At 42.3% G+C, this 13415-nt stretch overlaps 1 protein-coding gene across 2 annotated transcripts in view; it reads right to left on the reverse strand.

The window, feature by feature from the left end:
* Positions 1–3657: 3657 nt before the first annotated feature.
* The window catches only part of LOC311243740 (BICD family-like cargo adapter 1), a 95112-nt gene continuing 85354 nt past the window's right edge, over positions 3658–13415 (reverse strand). For both annotated transcript variants that reach the window (XM_084333080.1, XM_084333081.1), the window contains 3 exons: positions 12753–12862; positions 10561–10681; positions 3658–8073 (listed from right to left, as the gene is read on the reverse strand). In XM_084333080.1, the coding sequence (XP_084189206.1) occupies positions 7828–8073; positions 10561–10681; positions 12753–12862 (477 nt within the window). In that variant the 3' untranslated portion in view covers positions 3658–7827. The remainder of the gene's footprint in view (positions 8074–10560; positions 10682–12752; positions 12863–13415) is intronic.

The following is a 13415-nucleotide window of genomic DNA, read 5'->3' on the forward strand; positions in this document are numbered from 1 at the left end:
ACAGGAGCAGGCAATGGCTGCGGCAGCGGCACACCGTTTGCAGCGGCGGCTACCGCCATGAGCTCGGGAAACAAGGCCCGCAGTTCCCCCTGCGGACCCTCCTCCACCGACCCCGCATCCCTCGCATACAGCAGGCTGCGACTGGTCAAGGAGCCACAATCCGATGCGGCCGACAGTAGGGCATCCTGTTGATGAGGCCAAGGTGGTTCCCCGACATCCTCGAACAAGGCGCCCCGTGGAGCCATTTCTCCCCACCCCGGGGTCTCCGGAGGAGGGATACTCTCCTCCACGGGACCATCATACAAGAACCCGTCCGCCTCCTCCATGAAGTCTTCAGTTTCCATCAGAAATCCAGAGTCGGACGCGGCCTCGCTGGTCTCCAGCAATTCCCCAAACCCAGGCCGTTCGCGTCTGCACGCCACCATGTGACGACGTGAGCGAGCAGACGCAAAAAGTTTTCGTCGCAAATCCCCTGGCTCTAAGACAATCCCCCGTTCATCAACGGGCGATTCCCCAGAAACAGAGGAACCAGAGTCGAGATCAGGCCATCGCCGGAGCGACGGCTCCGAACCCTCGGCTCGTCGGTGAGGAAAACTATCCACCGGCAGTCTCCCGGGCTGGGTCGGCAACCACGAGAGTGGCAACAGCCCAGCACCGGAACGCACGACGGAGGCGGGAATGGAGAATCGGTGGTGAAGAGTAGGTCTAGCGGGTCTACTCTCCGCGGAATACATTATGACCCAAACCTTTTTCTTATATAAACAAGTGAGAGAAGAAAAAGGTTAGGCACAATGTAAACCTAGTCACAACTCTTTTCAACTTATCAACGACACGTCAAGTGGGGTACTACCGAGGCACTTCCTTGTGGTGAAAGCGAGAAGGAGGAGAGCAGGTGACCACACACCTGCTTATGAAGGTAAGCTGATGAGGGGTGTGGTCAGACTAATACTGGTATTAGAGGTACATTTGTGGTTTATTCAGTACGCGTGCACGTACGCGAGATAGTGCAGAAGGCGATGCCAAGCTAAGCCACTAACGATACAGAACTTTAAGTGCTGTCACTTAATTGAAGGAGTTTGATTGTAATAATAATGGGAAAACCTGTAAAATAACAGTGTTTCACTGCTGAACTTTAAGTTCTGTCACTTAATTGAAGGTGTTTCATCGTAAATGTAGGAAAAACCTGTGAAATAACAGTGTTTTACTGCTGAACTTTGTGTTCTGTCACTTAATTGAAGGGGTTTGATTGTAATAATAATGGGAAAACCTGTAAAATAACAGTGTTTCACTGCTGAACTTTAAGTGATGTCACTTAATTGAAGGAGTTTGATTGTAATTATTATGGGAAAACCTGTAAAATAACAGTGTTCCACTGCTGAACTTTAAGTTCTGTCACTTAATTGAAGGTATTTCATCGTAAATGTAGGAAAAACCTGTGAAATAAGTGTTTCACTGCTGAACTTTAAGTTCTGTCACTTTATTGAAGGAGTTTGATCGTAATAATTTAGGAATAAACTGTCAAATAACAGTGTTTCACTGCTGAACTTTAAGTTATGTCACTTAATTGAAGGTGTTTCATCTTAAATGTAGGAAAAACCTGTGAAATAACAGTGTTTCACTGCTGAACTTTGAGTTCTGTCACTTAATTGAAGGGGTTTGATTGTAATAATAATGGGAAAACCTGTAAAATAACAGTGTTTCACTGCTGAACTTTGGCAGCTAAAAAGACCGTTTTTAAGCATCGATTCCCCATGCACATGCGCAGATTGGCCACGGAGTGTGACGCAACGCACATCCACCCTGGAATGTTCCATTAGAGGGGGTGTTGTGTTATGACTTGTGAGAATGTGAGCGGCAACTGGAGCATCAACTACTAACAACAGAACAACAAGCAGCCATGCCTAAAAGCAGCTGGCAAGGTACTCATATAGCTAGCAATTTTTTTAAATATCGTAACCTGCCGCTCACATTCTCACAACACAACACCCCCTCTAATGGAACATTCCAGGGTGGATGTGCGTTGCGTCACACTCCGTGGCCAATCTGCGAATGTGCATGGGGAATCGATGCTTAAAAACGGTCTTTTTAGCTGCCAATTTAGTTCTGATCGATTAGGAATGTCTCCCGCCGTGTTCAGGAGATTCAGGCGCATACAAGTCTATTCGATCATGTCTCTAGCACCCCCACAGCCGTATCTGCAATCACTTAATGTCAAGGCTCTCATCCACATTCATTCATTTGCCCCCCCCGCAATCTCCTCCCCGATTTCAATGTAACGCGGAAGTGTAGTGGTCTATAGCTCCCATTTTTACAAGCTATCACTGTTAGCCTATTACACTGAAGATGGAACACCTGTTCCGAAACATGTCTGTACTATAGGCTACCATTAAAAAAAAATTATCTGAGAGTGCTGGTCTGGCCTTCGGCTTTCTTCTTCTCAATATTTGTGTGCAATATCCTGAAAATCTGTAATAATAATAATAATAATAGATAAAATTTCTATAGCGCCTTTCATATAACCCAAGGTCGCTTCACAATCAGGACAACAAATAGGGCTAGGGAAGTAGGAAAAAATAAATAAAAAAGTACATGTGCAGGTAATCTGTCGTAATTCTACTGAACCCTTAAATGTGATGTTCGAAATTACCTGCACATGTGATGGAGTGAGCTGCACAGTGCAGGGTTGCAGTTCAACAAAGACATGCACCACACAACCTGGTAATGTCATATTATGTGTATTTCTCCCCGAAAATAACTTTATTATTATAAGCTAGAATTGTTATTGAAATTGGGCAAACATTCCAATTAACAGAGATTAAGTTCCCATGGAAAGTTTTCGTCCCTTTGCAACCCTAGTACTGCACTTTGTTCACATGTTTTGTTTTGGTCTGATGTGTGGGTTGGAGTTGAATGAGGATAGTGGAGGGGTTGCTACTGCTGGCTAGTGGCTACACCTCAGGCTCTGCCAAGAGAGGTCTGGAGAAATCCACAGTATAAAAAGTTACTAAACTTCAACCCACCCATCAGATCAAAACTAAATAAACAAAGTGCAATATCAAAGCGGGACTCCTTTGCCTAGAGGTCACTGTTTGACGGCATTGGATAATTATTTTAAGTAATGTACTGCACGTTTCAAGTTTGCTTTTATTTGTCACGTATAAAGTACATGTACATTACAGTGAAAAGCTTGATTCTTGGTGCAACATGTATTTTTCTATTATCTACTATGCTACTATGTATTATTAACTAATATCTACTATGTATATACTACTATCTATAATACTATCTACTATGCTATGTACAGTAGTAGCATATAGTAGTATGCTAATATATCTATACTACGATCCACTATACTACGTCTATACTGCTACCTACCATGCACTCTGCATTGCTAAACGAACAATGCCACTTACCCTTAGCCGTCAAGGTGTACCCCTCCTGCTGACTGTTTGCAAGTCGCTTTGGATAAAAGTGTCAGCTAAATTACTAAAATGTTAAAGTACTGCATTCTCTCAAGTATCTATCAATCAATCAATCTGTCTTATCTATCAATCTTACACCTGTGTCAACAACACATCTTCTCTTTTCAAGAAAAACCTCTTTATTTCACAATGTAAGAAAGACAAGAACAATTACAATAAACCATTACAAGGCCGAGCCGTCACATCCGTGCGGCGAACTAACAAAGTGAATGAAGAGCAAACTTCATGTCACTGCCATTCCATGGAACCAGGGAACTCCAAGTCTGGTGTTTTTCAAGTTCATCAGATTACAATATTGAGCATGTAAATCATCAAACTGTGACAGAATAGAGGTATCCTTTAAAAAAGCCCATGTAAACTGTTCCTAGTTGAAAATGAAAGACCTATTGTTCTTTTTCAATATTGCACCCTTCCTCCTTAGTGTGAAACAACCCACTCTCTGAACAGTCACCTGATATTAGTGTATAATAATAATAATTCATTACATTTATATAGCACCTTTCTAGACACGCAAAGCGCTCCCCCACAATGCAGGGTGGCAATTGCCTCCTTCACCACCAGTGATTAAAGGGAGACATTGGAATTGATTTTAGTCTTTTTTTTTCACCAGGTACTTTGTCACATTGTAAGAAGAACAAGAACACATAGTGTCATATATGAGAAACATCGCAGGCTTTAAGGGAGGATCTGTCGGCTTTAAGGGAGGATCTGTGGGCTTTAAGGGAGGAGCTGTGGGCTTTAAGGGAGGAGCTGTGGGCTATAAGGGAGGAGCTGTGGGCTATAAGGGAGGAGCTGTCAGCTTTAAGGGAGGAGCTGTGGGCTATAAGTGCAGAGCTGTGGGCTTTAAGGGAAGAGCTGTGGGCTATAAGTGCAAAGCTGTCGGCTATAAGGGGAGGAGCTGTCGGCTTTAAGGGAGGATCTGTGGGCTTTAAGGGAGGAGCTGTGGGCTATAAGGGGAGGAGCTGTGGGCTTTAAGGGAGGAGCTGTGGGCTATAAGGGAGGCGCTGTGGGCTTTAAGGAAGGAGCTGTGGGCTTTAAGGGAGGAGCTGTGGGCTATAAGGGGAGGAGCTGTGGGCTTTAAGGGAGGAGCTGTGGGCTATACGGGATGAGCTGTGGGCTATAAGGGGAGGAGCTGTGGGCTTTAAGGGAGGAGCTGTGGGCTTTATTGGAGGAGCTGTGGGCTTTAAGGGAGGAGCTGGTGGCTATAAGACACGTGATGAAAGAGTAACATCGACTGCGATATTGGCAGAATGGAAAAAATACAGTGAGCAAGAGGCTGAGCCCTCTCTCTCTCGGATCAACAAATAGGCAATAGCACACTTAAATACTTAGCTAATCTATGAACATGGCTCAGAATGTCAGTAAAATGCCATGGTGTTCTACTGAATGTAATGATTTTCGACCAGGAGCTTTCATACCATGGTGTTGAGATGGTTAGCCTCCAGTGGGTGCTCTGTGTTGGCGTGTCTGCGAGTGTTGCACATGGTGATTGTTGTTGTCGAGATGTCAAGTATAGATTGAACTGGTCTTACACAAAGAGCCGGTGTTGGCTCTTCAATTAAAGTGCTCATCAAGTACAGTATAAAACGACTTTTTTAGCAAGACACTTTTTATAAAGTAACCTTGCTTTCATTTCCTGGAATGTGTCACATGGGTTTTCACAAGGTGCAGGCTTCGATGGGAGTTCCGTTTTGCCTTTATCCTTGGTTAATGTTCAAATCAAGTCTTGCCCAAAACAGCCTGTTCTTTTAGGAAACAGGTCAAATGACAGAAGCAGCGCACGTTCTTTGAGGCCATTTTGTGGGTAAAACATTTGTTGGCACGTCAACATTTTAGCATTACTCAAAAACAGGACCGCAAGCTAGCTCATTAGCTTGTAGCAAACTGCAACCCGTTGGTCAGAACGAGAAATGCAACAATGCTAAAAAGCCATTTTAGGGCGACTGAAAGACAAATGTAGGAACAGTTTCTCGATAACGTGACAAGTGCCCGGTGAAGAAGAAAAAAACTGAAATTAAGAATGTCAAAATCCCATACCAATGAAGGTAGCAACCAGCAACTACAGTATCCTATGCCAATGCAATGAAGGTAGCAACCAGCAACTATCCTATGCCAATGAAGAGGGCAACCAGCAAATATCCTATGCCAATGAGGGTAGCAACCAGCAACAATCCCACATAAAATGTATTTTCATTTAGAAAACAAGGCAATTTCTCTACAATATAAACATTGAAACATCATACAGCCATGCTACACACATATCCACTAGTAGTCTATTTGAATTAATTAATACATTTTTATCATAATCTTTGACCTTTGGACTCATTTTGGACTTTAAGAAGCAAAATAGGTTTCTCTGGATACATAATGGCAACACATTTGTTATACATACAATATTTTTGCAAAAACAATCAACATTTGATCAGCTTTACATATTGAACATCTGGACATTGTTGTAACACAGTCAGCAGAATACAGTTTATCCGACTGCTTTGAGATTCGTTCTGTACGGTGACAGAATAACGACATGATGACATACAAATCATTTGATTGCAAAATCTGTGTCCGTTCTATCTGAACAAATACTCTTCAGTATTCTCACAAACACTGACATATAATTATACATTTACATTTAAATGGCTTCACAATAATAAGAGATATTACAAAAGAAGGCACTATATTTACAGTCTCAGGCGTGTCTCGTCTTGGAATTTCTAAAAAAGAAAAGTAATTCTAGTGTTTAATTAAGCCTTGACCACACTGCTGGCGTATCAAAGGACTCTTCAAGGCTTCAAGGTTGTCAAGGCCTTTCAAAAACCAGGTGCACGCCTAGCTTAGGTGAGGAAGTGCCTGTTTCAGTCTTTGTCGGTGAAGGTTCTGTGGTTCCCTTCACTGGGAGTGTTTTAACACACAGCATTACTACTAGTAGGTTAGCCATGTCTATAGACTATCATGAATTAACTTAACAACTGGTTCATAGTGAGAGGCAGTTGATGGGTAAGGCAAAATACATAACAATCAATATCCAATTGAACACTAAAGAATTATATATACAGTAGGGCTGTCAATATTAACACAGTCACTTTTTCTATTCATCTGAACCTTAAATCACGTTACTCTTATTTGACCCAAACCGCCTCCCATAACTTTGACAGCCGCTGGGAAAGTTTGTTTATGTTTCTGGATCATTCTGACATACAGACCTCAATGTCTCATTTCATAATACAACATACTAAGTAACATTACACAGGTTGAGCTACACTATGCTTGCTAATTATGCTGGGTAGCAATAATCTTAACAGAGATTGTCCAAAGACATTGTTATATCAGAGAACAAATATATTCACAAAATGGATCACCATTCAACATTATTGAAGCATTTGTGACTGATATGTACTTATGATTACTTTCTCTAACCATTTTTCATGCACACATGACTGCAACCCCTACATATGCATTTTCAGATGCATGTGTTAACACGATTAACGCAATCATGCGATTAACATGCAAATAAATCGATTGACAGCCCTACTATACAGTAATTGACATTAGGAGTTATCTGGCTAAATGTGTAATCTTGCCTCCACTCATTTTAAGAAGCCCATCTCAGACCATCCAAAAAGCACCTAGACCAGTTTATTTTTCTTCTAGATTGAATTGAGATTAACAATGCTAGTGGAAGTTTTCACAATGTCCTTGATCAATTCCAGTTAGCATCCATCAAACAGTTGCCTAACTGTTTCACAACATAGGTAACTAGCGGGACTCATGTAATGTAATGTTAAACAAGCCTAGTTAAGCCTAGTTAAACCTCACACATGCACGTTTAAAAAATGGGGAGTCGGTCAATAACTGACGTTGCCTCATATAGGGCTGCACCCTCGGGGTCCGGCGAAAAATATTCCAAAAAAAGAGAACCACCCCATTGACTTCCACTTTAGATTGTGTCAACAAACGTTAATACTCCCTACTTACACTAATCATTTCTACTTACACTGGTAATCTCTATTTCCCACTATCTCAAAAAGCAAAAACACAAACGCAAGTACCTTTTGGATGGACTCGAATCAATGACTCCCAATTTGTACCAAATCAAGGTAGGCTTCTTAAAACAGGTCGAGTACCCCCTTTAACTCTCGACTCCCCCCCCACCCGCCTCTCGCTCGTCAGACTCTTCTCCTATTGACCACGTGGTTATATCTACTGCGACGGCTAGCTCCAGCATTGCAACTTCCAGACCGGTGTGTCCTGCCTCTACTAACCCACAGCATTCAGTGAGCGCCACACCATGTCCCAGTGTCTCCCACCGCACAGATAATACAGTCTCCAAAACAAGGTGCCTGGATCATTTGCTGTGCTGCTGCGCCACTTTGCCCCGTCTGAGCCAGTCCCTCCAGGGGGACTGGGCCTTGTCCTGGCCGGCCTCCGAGGCCCAGGGGGGGGAGGCGGAGGAGGGCCTGTGTGCCCAGGTGGAGGAGGAGGAGGACGACCTGCGGAAGAAGGACAAGCCGCTGGAGGAGGGCTTCCTCTGGAGCTGCTCCGACTGCTGCTGGGATCTCAGCTGCTGGTTCAGGATGATCTGGATGTCGTCCTGGGAGAGGATTAGGATTATTATTACCATCGTTATTTACAGCAGAACCTCATTTTATCCAAACCTCAGAATTACCAACTGACTGGTTCAACAAGCTGTACAGATACTATAATTGATTGTACTTTTAACCTTTTTAAATTAAATAAATTGTATTGCACCATGTCAAAATCCTGTGTACATTGGGGTGAATAAAGCGATTCTGATATATCAAATATAAAACACATTTTCTGCCAAATATTACACTTGGAACTTTTTAATGTAATTTATTGAATACAAATATATTTCAGAAGAGGTCCCCTGTGTTTTCACGCATTGTATTTCAATGATGCAAACATCTCAGTCTAATGAACGACCCGCGTTCCTGGGGGGTTGGATGAACAAGGTTCTACCAAAGTCTGTCTAAAGGGAAGTTGGTTCACTTCACCGCCATCTTGATAACGTGGACTAACAGGTCTAACATGACCCACCTGACCCCTCTCTCTCTGACTTGGAGTCAGAGAGGCATCCATATATAAGAATCGTATGTCATAGTCACGACGTCACAAAGTCATACGTGTCATCGTTTTTCTTTCATCTTTGAAATTACTGGTAAATAACATAGAATGGTGAATTTCTTAAAACATTTAAATATTTCCATTTAGACCAGCTTCTACGCATGTGTTATCCAGTGGTTTCTGCCACAGAGCCCTTAGTTACCACGGCAACTGTGCAATTCCCAGCCTTTTTGGCATAAATTGTGATTAATTTTAAAATCACATTTCACCTCAACATAAAATCACATTTAATTATTTCCCCTGAATATTTGTTTTGTAGCAAGTAGTTTCGCTGTTGCCGCCATCTTTAATGCTACGGATTTCCCTAAATTGGATTTTTCCATCTCCTCATTATATAGACATGTTTCTTTACAAGTCTCTGGATCTACTGTATCATCATCATCATAACCACATTACAATATAAAAACAGGAACAGGTCAAGTGTGATATTTTCCATTGGTGGCATTAAATCCCTGTACTGTAATACTGAAGCTATATTGAAAAACGTGTGGCATGCCATGACAAGATGGTTGTATCTATATTTCTATAAAGACACAAATGCATTAGCGCTTAATACTATAGGTACTCGGAAGCCTAATCGCTCATTGTGGCTTGGCCAACTATGAGGAAGCAATCAAGTGAACGCCCGGGAATGAACCGACTGCAACCGCAATGAATGAACAATGAAGGAGCCCACAGAGTGCAGTGATTATAGAGGTGCTCCTTACCAGTAACTGATGATGAATGTTCCATTGTCAGCTAATTAATCATCATTTCTGTTGTCAATATGTCTCTGTGCCTAGAAAAAAAAATCCTGAATAGTTACGTATATCTGGCCAATAAATCTAGGAGTTAGTTAAGAATGGATATTTTCTTTTGGAATTAAACTCTTCATACACTACACTGCCTTTCTCTGACCACTAGAGGTCAGGGTGCACAGATGACTGAGTGAGAGTGAGAGTGAGAGTGAGAGTGAGAGAGAGAGAGAGAGAGAGAGACACAGCAGCATTGCATGTGCAGCATGTGCAAACACAGCAGCAAGATTTGTGAGCTGCTGTGACAAGAAAAGGACATCCAGCGGAATACAACCACCATAAAGACTGTACAAGAAATTCCGTCTGTAATGTACTGATTTCTTTTGTTTTCTCTGTTTGATTTTTTGGTTTGTTTTGTTTTGTTTGGCTTTGGCAATGTAAACGTATGTTTCCCATGTCAATAAAGCCCATTTGAATTGAAATTGAATTGAAATTGAATTGAGCGAGAGAGAGAGATCGATTATCCTTCCAGTCTGACATGGCTGTGTTTCTTTTTGGTAACACTGTACAATGATAGATTATAAGGACATACCTAAAGACTGACATTTAAGTATCTTTTTTTTCTTGCAGACTACTCACAAATTCACCTCAGAGAGTAAAAAGTATTTTCCTTCCAACCACCCGTGTCTCTCAAACTCTTAAACCCCCGTCAGGTGTAGACTCTCACATATTTCAGAAAAGATTCAGATAAAACGTAAGAATAAAAAAGGCACATGCCTGAAAGGGATCATTAAAGGGGCACTTCACCAAAAAACAATGCTGATTTATTTTGCACATAATCTCACAAACATCCAAACACTCAACACAGTTTTGCACAGAGTCACTTTCACAGTTATTTGAGAGTAAGTGAGTTTGAATATGGCCACTAGTGATGTCATCGGGGACATTGGAATCCTTATGTTGTGTTCATTTTATTGGGCTGTAATTAACACAACACAATGATTATAAAGTCCCCCATGACATCACTGGTGGTCATATTCAAACTAATTTAATACCTGCCAAACTAAATGGATGTGTGCAAAACAGTTTTTGGATGTGCGTGAGATGATATATATTAAATAAATAGAAAAAAAAATCAGCATTGTTTTTTGGTTAAGTGCCCCTCTAGACACAGACTGTGCCGGGCCGGCGACACCCACCTGCCAGGCCTCTAGCTCCTGCGACAGCTCCAGTTTGCGCTGGATGGCCTCCAGCAGCTGGTTGTTCAGACACATCATGTCATTCTTACTCCGCACCAACTCCGCCTCCATTAGGTTCTTCCTGCCCAATGAAGGAGGAAGATACTTGGTCATAATACATAATAATAATAATAATACCTCAAGGGGGCGGTAGATAGGGCGGACTGGTGGTTAGTGGAGAGAGCTTCCGGCAACCCGCAAAGGTCACGGGTTTGATCCCCTTGTTGACAGCCACACCGCCGTTGCCGGTCAAAGTGCCTTTGAGCAAGGCACAAATGGCTGACCCCACACTCTAAGCTCCTCTGGTGAAATACCTCCATGTATGTGTGACTTGTAGGGGATACGCCTAGAAAGGAGTACTCTAATTAATACTGTGTAATACTGTGTATTGAGGAAAACAAGTAAGGTCTTCTCTCAAGGATCTGTACAGCAATGTAAAGCTTTCGTCCTCGTCATGGGGGGGGGGGGGGGTAGAATGGACCGCCTGAAGCAGACTCATCTAGACCTGGACCACTCCGTTGAGGTGGCTCGCCCAGTAGGCCAACCTCGACACAACTCCCGTCCTTCGCCCTGCCGTCAAGTGCCTGCTCGACGTATACGCCCTGTCGTCCTCCCACCCCAACCTCCTTTGCCTGCACATGACAACCGGAATGTTTTGGGTGGCTCCTTCGGGTCCCCTGGTTTTTGGGGCTGGTTCTTGTGAATTCTGGGGGGATGTGTGTAGTGACCACTCACAGCAGGACAAGTAATGTAGATTAATTATACTAATTCACAGCAAACTAGCCCATGTTGGCATGCTGTAGACTGTTGGTATGGTTCTGCTGGTCTACTTCACCCATACACCCTAGTGGGGTGATGCCGTTACCCCTCTCACTGCCACATGACAAATGGTTAACCCTTTCACTACCACACCACAGAAGGTTAACCCTTTCACTACCACACTACAGACGGTTAACCGTCTGTAGTGTGGTAGTGAAAGGGTTAACCTTCTGTAGTGTGGTAGTCAAAAGGGTTAACACTTCCTTCCAATTGGCTGCTCCCAGCAGTTGGAATGAGATGCAGAAGCCACCTTTTGAAAATGGACAAATTTATCCCCCGCACTACTTTTAAAGGACTCCATCCCAGAGTTGTTTACGCACACCTACAATTGTCACCCAGCCTTTTAACTGTTTTGCTTCATGTATTACATATGTTTTATTTGGCTGTCTTTTGTCCTCTCACCAGGCCGTCAGTGTAAATAATAATTGGTTCTTAATTGACCTGTCTGGTTAAATAAATGTTAAATAAATAACAGTGACTGTTTTGTGTGTCTGTTGTGTTGTGAAGAGTGAGTGTAATAAATACAAGCTACTTGCTCTGAAGACCAAAACATATCGCCCTCCTTTTGTTTTCTGAGACACATTAATTTCTGGGGTCATTGCAGCATGGGGAAGATGGGAGGGGAGGTACAGGTATGGGCAGGGTAATAGTAGAAAGACACCTCCAGAACATTTACAACAAGCGGTGCAGGGGTAAGGCTAAGAGAATCATCAAGGACTCCAGCCACCCGAACAACTGCCTCTTTGAACTGCTGCGGTCAGGCAAGCGATACCGGAGTCTCAAGGCGAGCACAGAAAGACTCAGAAGAAGCTTCTATCCCCAGGCCATCAGGCTGCTCAACGAACAATAAACACTATGCAACAACCATCAAATGCACACAGCACACACATCCACACGCACACACTCACTTTAAACAAACAACACACTGCAGCACCCACTCTTCACACTTTAGATCACCTAAACACACTTTATATTTATTGGTAAAGGATTTGCACTACAACTCGTACACCTTACTGTAATTTGTACCTAAATTGTACCTCATCCCATTTCTGCTTTGCACTATATAGTATTGTATATTAGTACATTGCATAGTATATTGTATATTGTATGGTAACTCAGTTACTTCTATTCTGCATCGAACATTGTACATATGTCTATACTGAACACTGACCTCTTTTTTTTTTACTTCTATTTTACATGCTATACTATTTTATTTCATACTTATCTTGTCTAGCACAGTCTCTGGAGCGTAACAGTAAGAAGCATTTTGTATAAAAGTATGACAACTATTAAAGAAACTTGAAACTTGAAACATGAGAGAGAAAGGAGCTCACCTGGCGATAGCTTCGTCTCGGTCTCTGATGGCCTGCTGGGCGACTTCAGCCTCCTGTCCGCCCTCCAGGCGCTGCCTCAGCTCGGCGTTCTGCTCCTGGAGCAGCGCGTTCTGGAGAGACAGAGGAGAGGAGGGTCGAGAGGTTTCCTTATTATCTGTTAAGTTCCCATTTTCAACATCTCATCTCTATATAATGTGAGCGGCAATAATGTGAATGTAAGGTGTTCTAAATGGAGGTGTGTTTGAGTTGCTAATCTTGCTATGGGTGTGTGTCCAATGGGGACCCTTAATAAAATAAAATGTATATATACATAAAGGTAGAATCTGTAATGCCACCAAACAGCGGCCTCTAGGCAAAAGAGCCCCGCTTGGTATCGCACTTTGTTTACAATTTTTGCTTTGGTCCGATATATATATATATATATATATATATATATGTATGTACATTTCATGGTCAAGATCATACCTGAAAGTTATGTTCAAAAAGGGTAGAATAGTTTAATGTATTACAGATTCTATTTTAAGTGATGTCATGCAATATTATATAATACATGAAACTAACTTTTTTTTTTACTTAATTTTCTGGTATGATCTTGACCATGAAATGTTGAGGACCTTCAATTGTACATGACTCCCATCACCACAAGGTGGAGCACTACACTGG

Source organism: Notolepis coatsorum (assembly GCF_963971535.1).
Source record: "Notolepis coatsorum genome assembly, chromosome: 1".
NCBI classification, from domain to species: Eukaryota; Metazoa; Chordata; class Actinopteri; order Aulopiformes; family Paralepididae; genus Notolepis; species Notolepis coatsorum.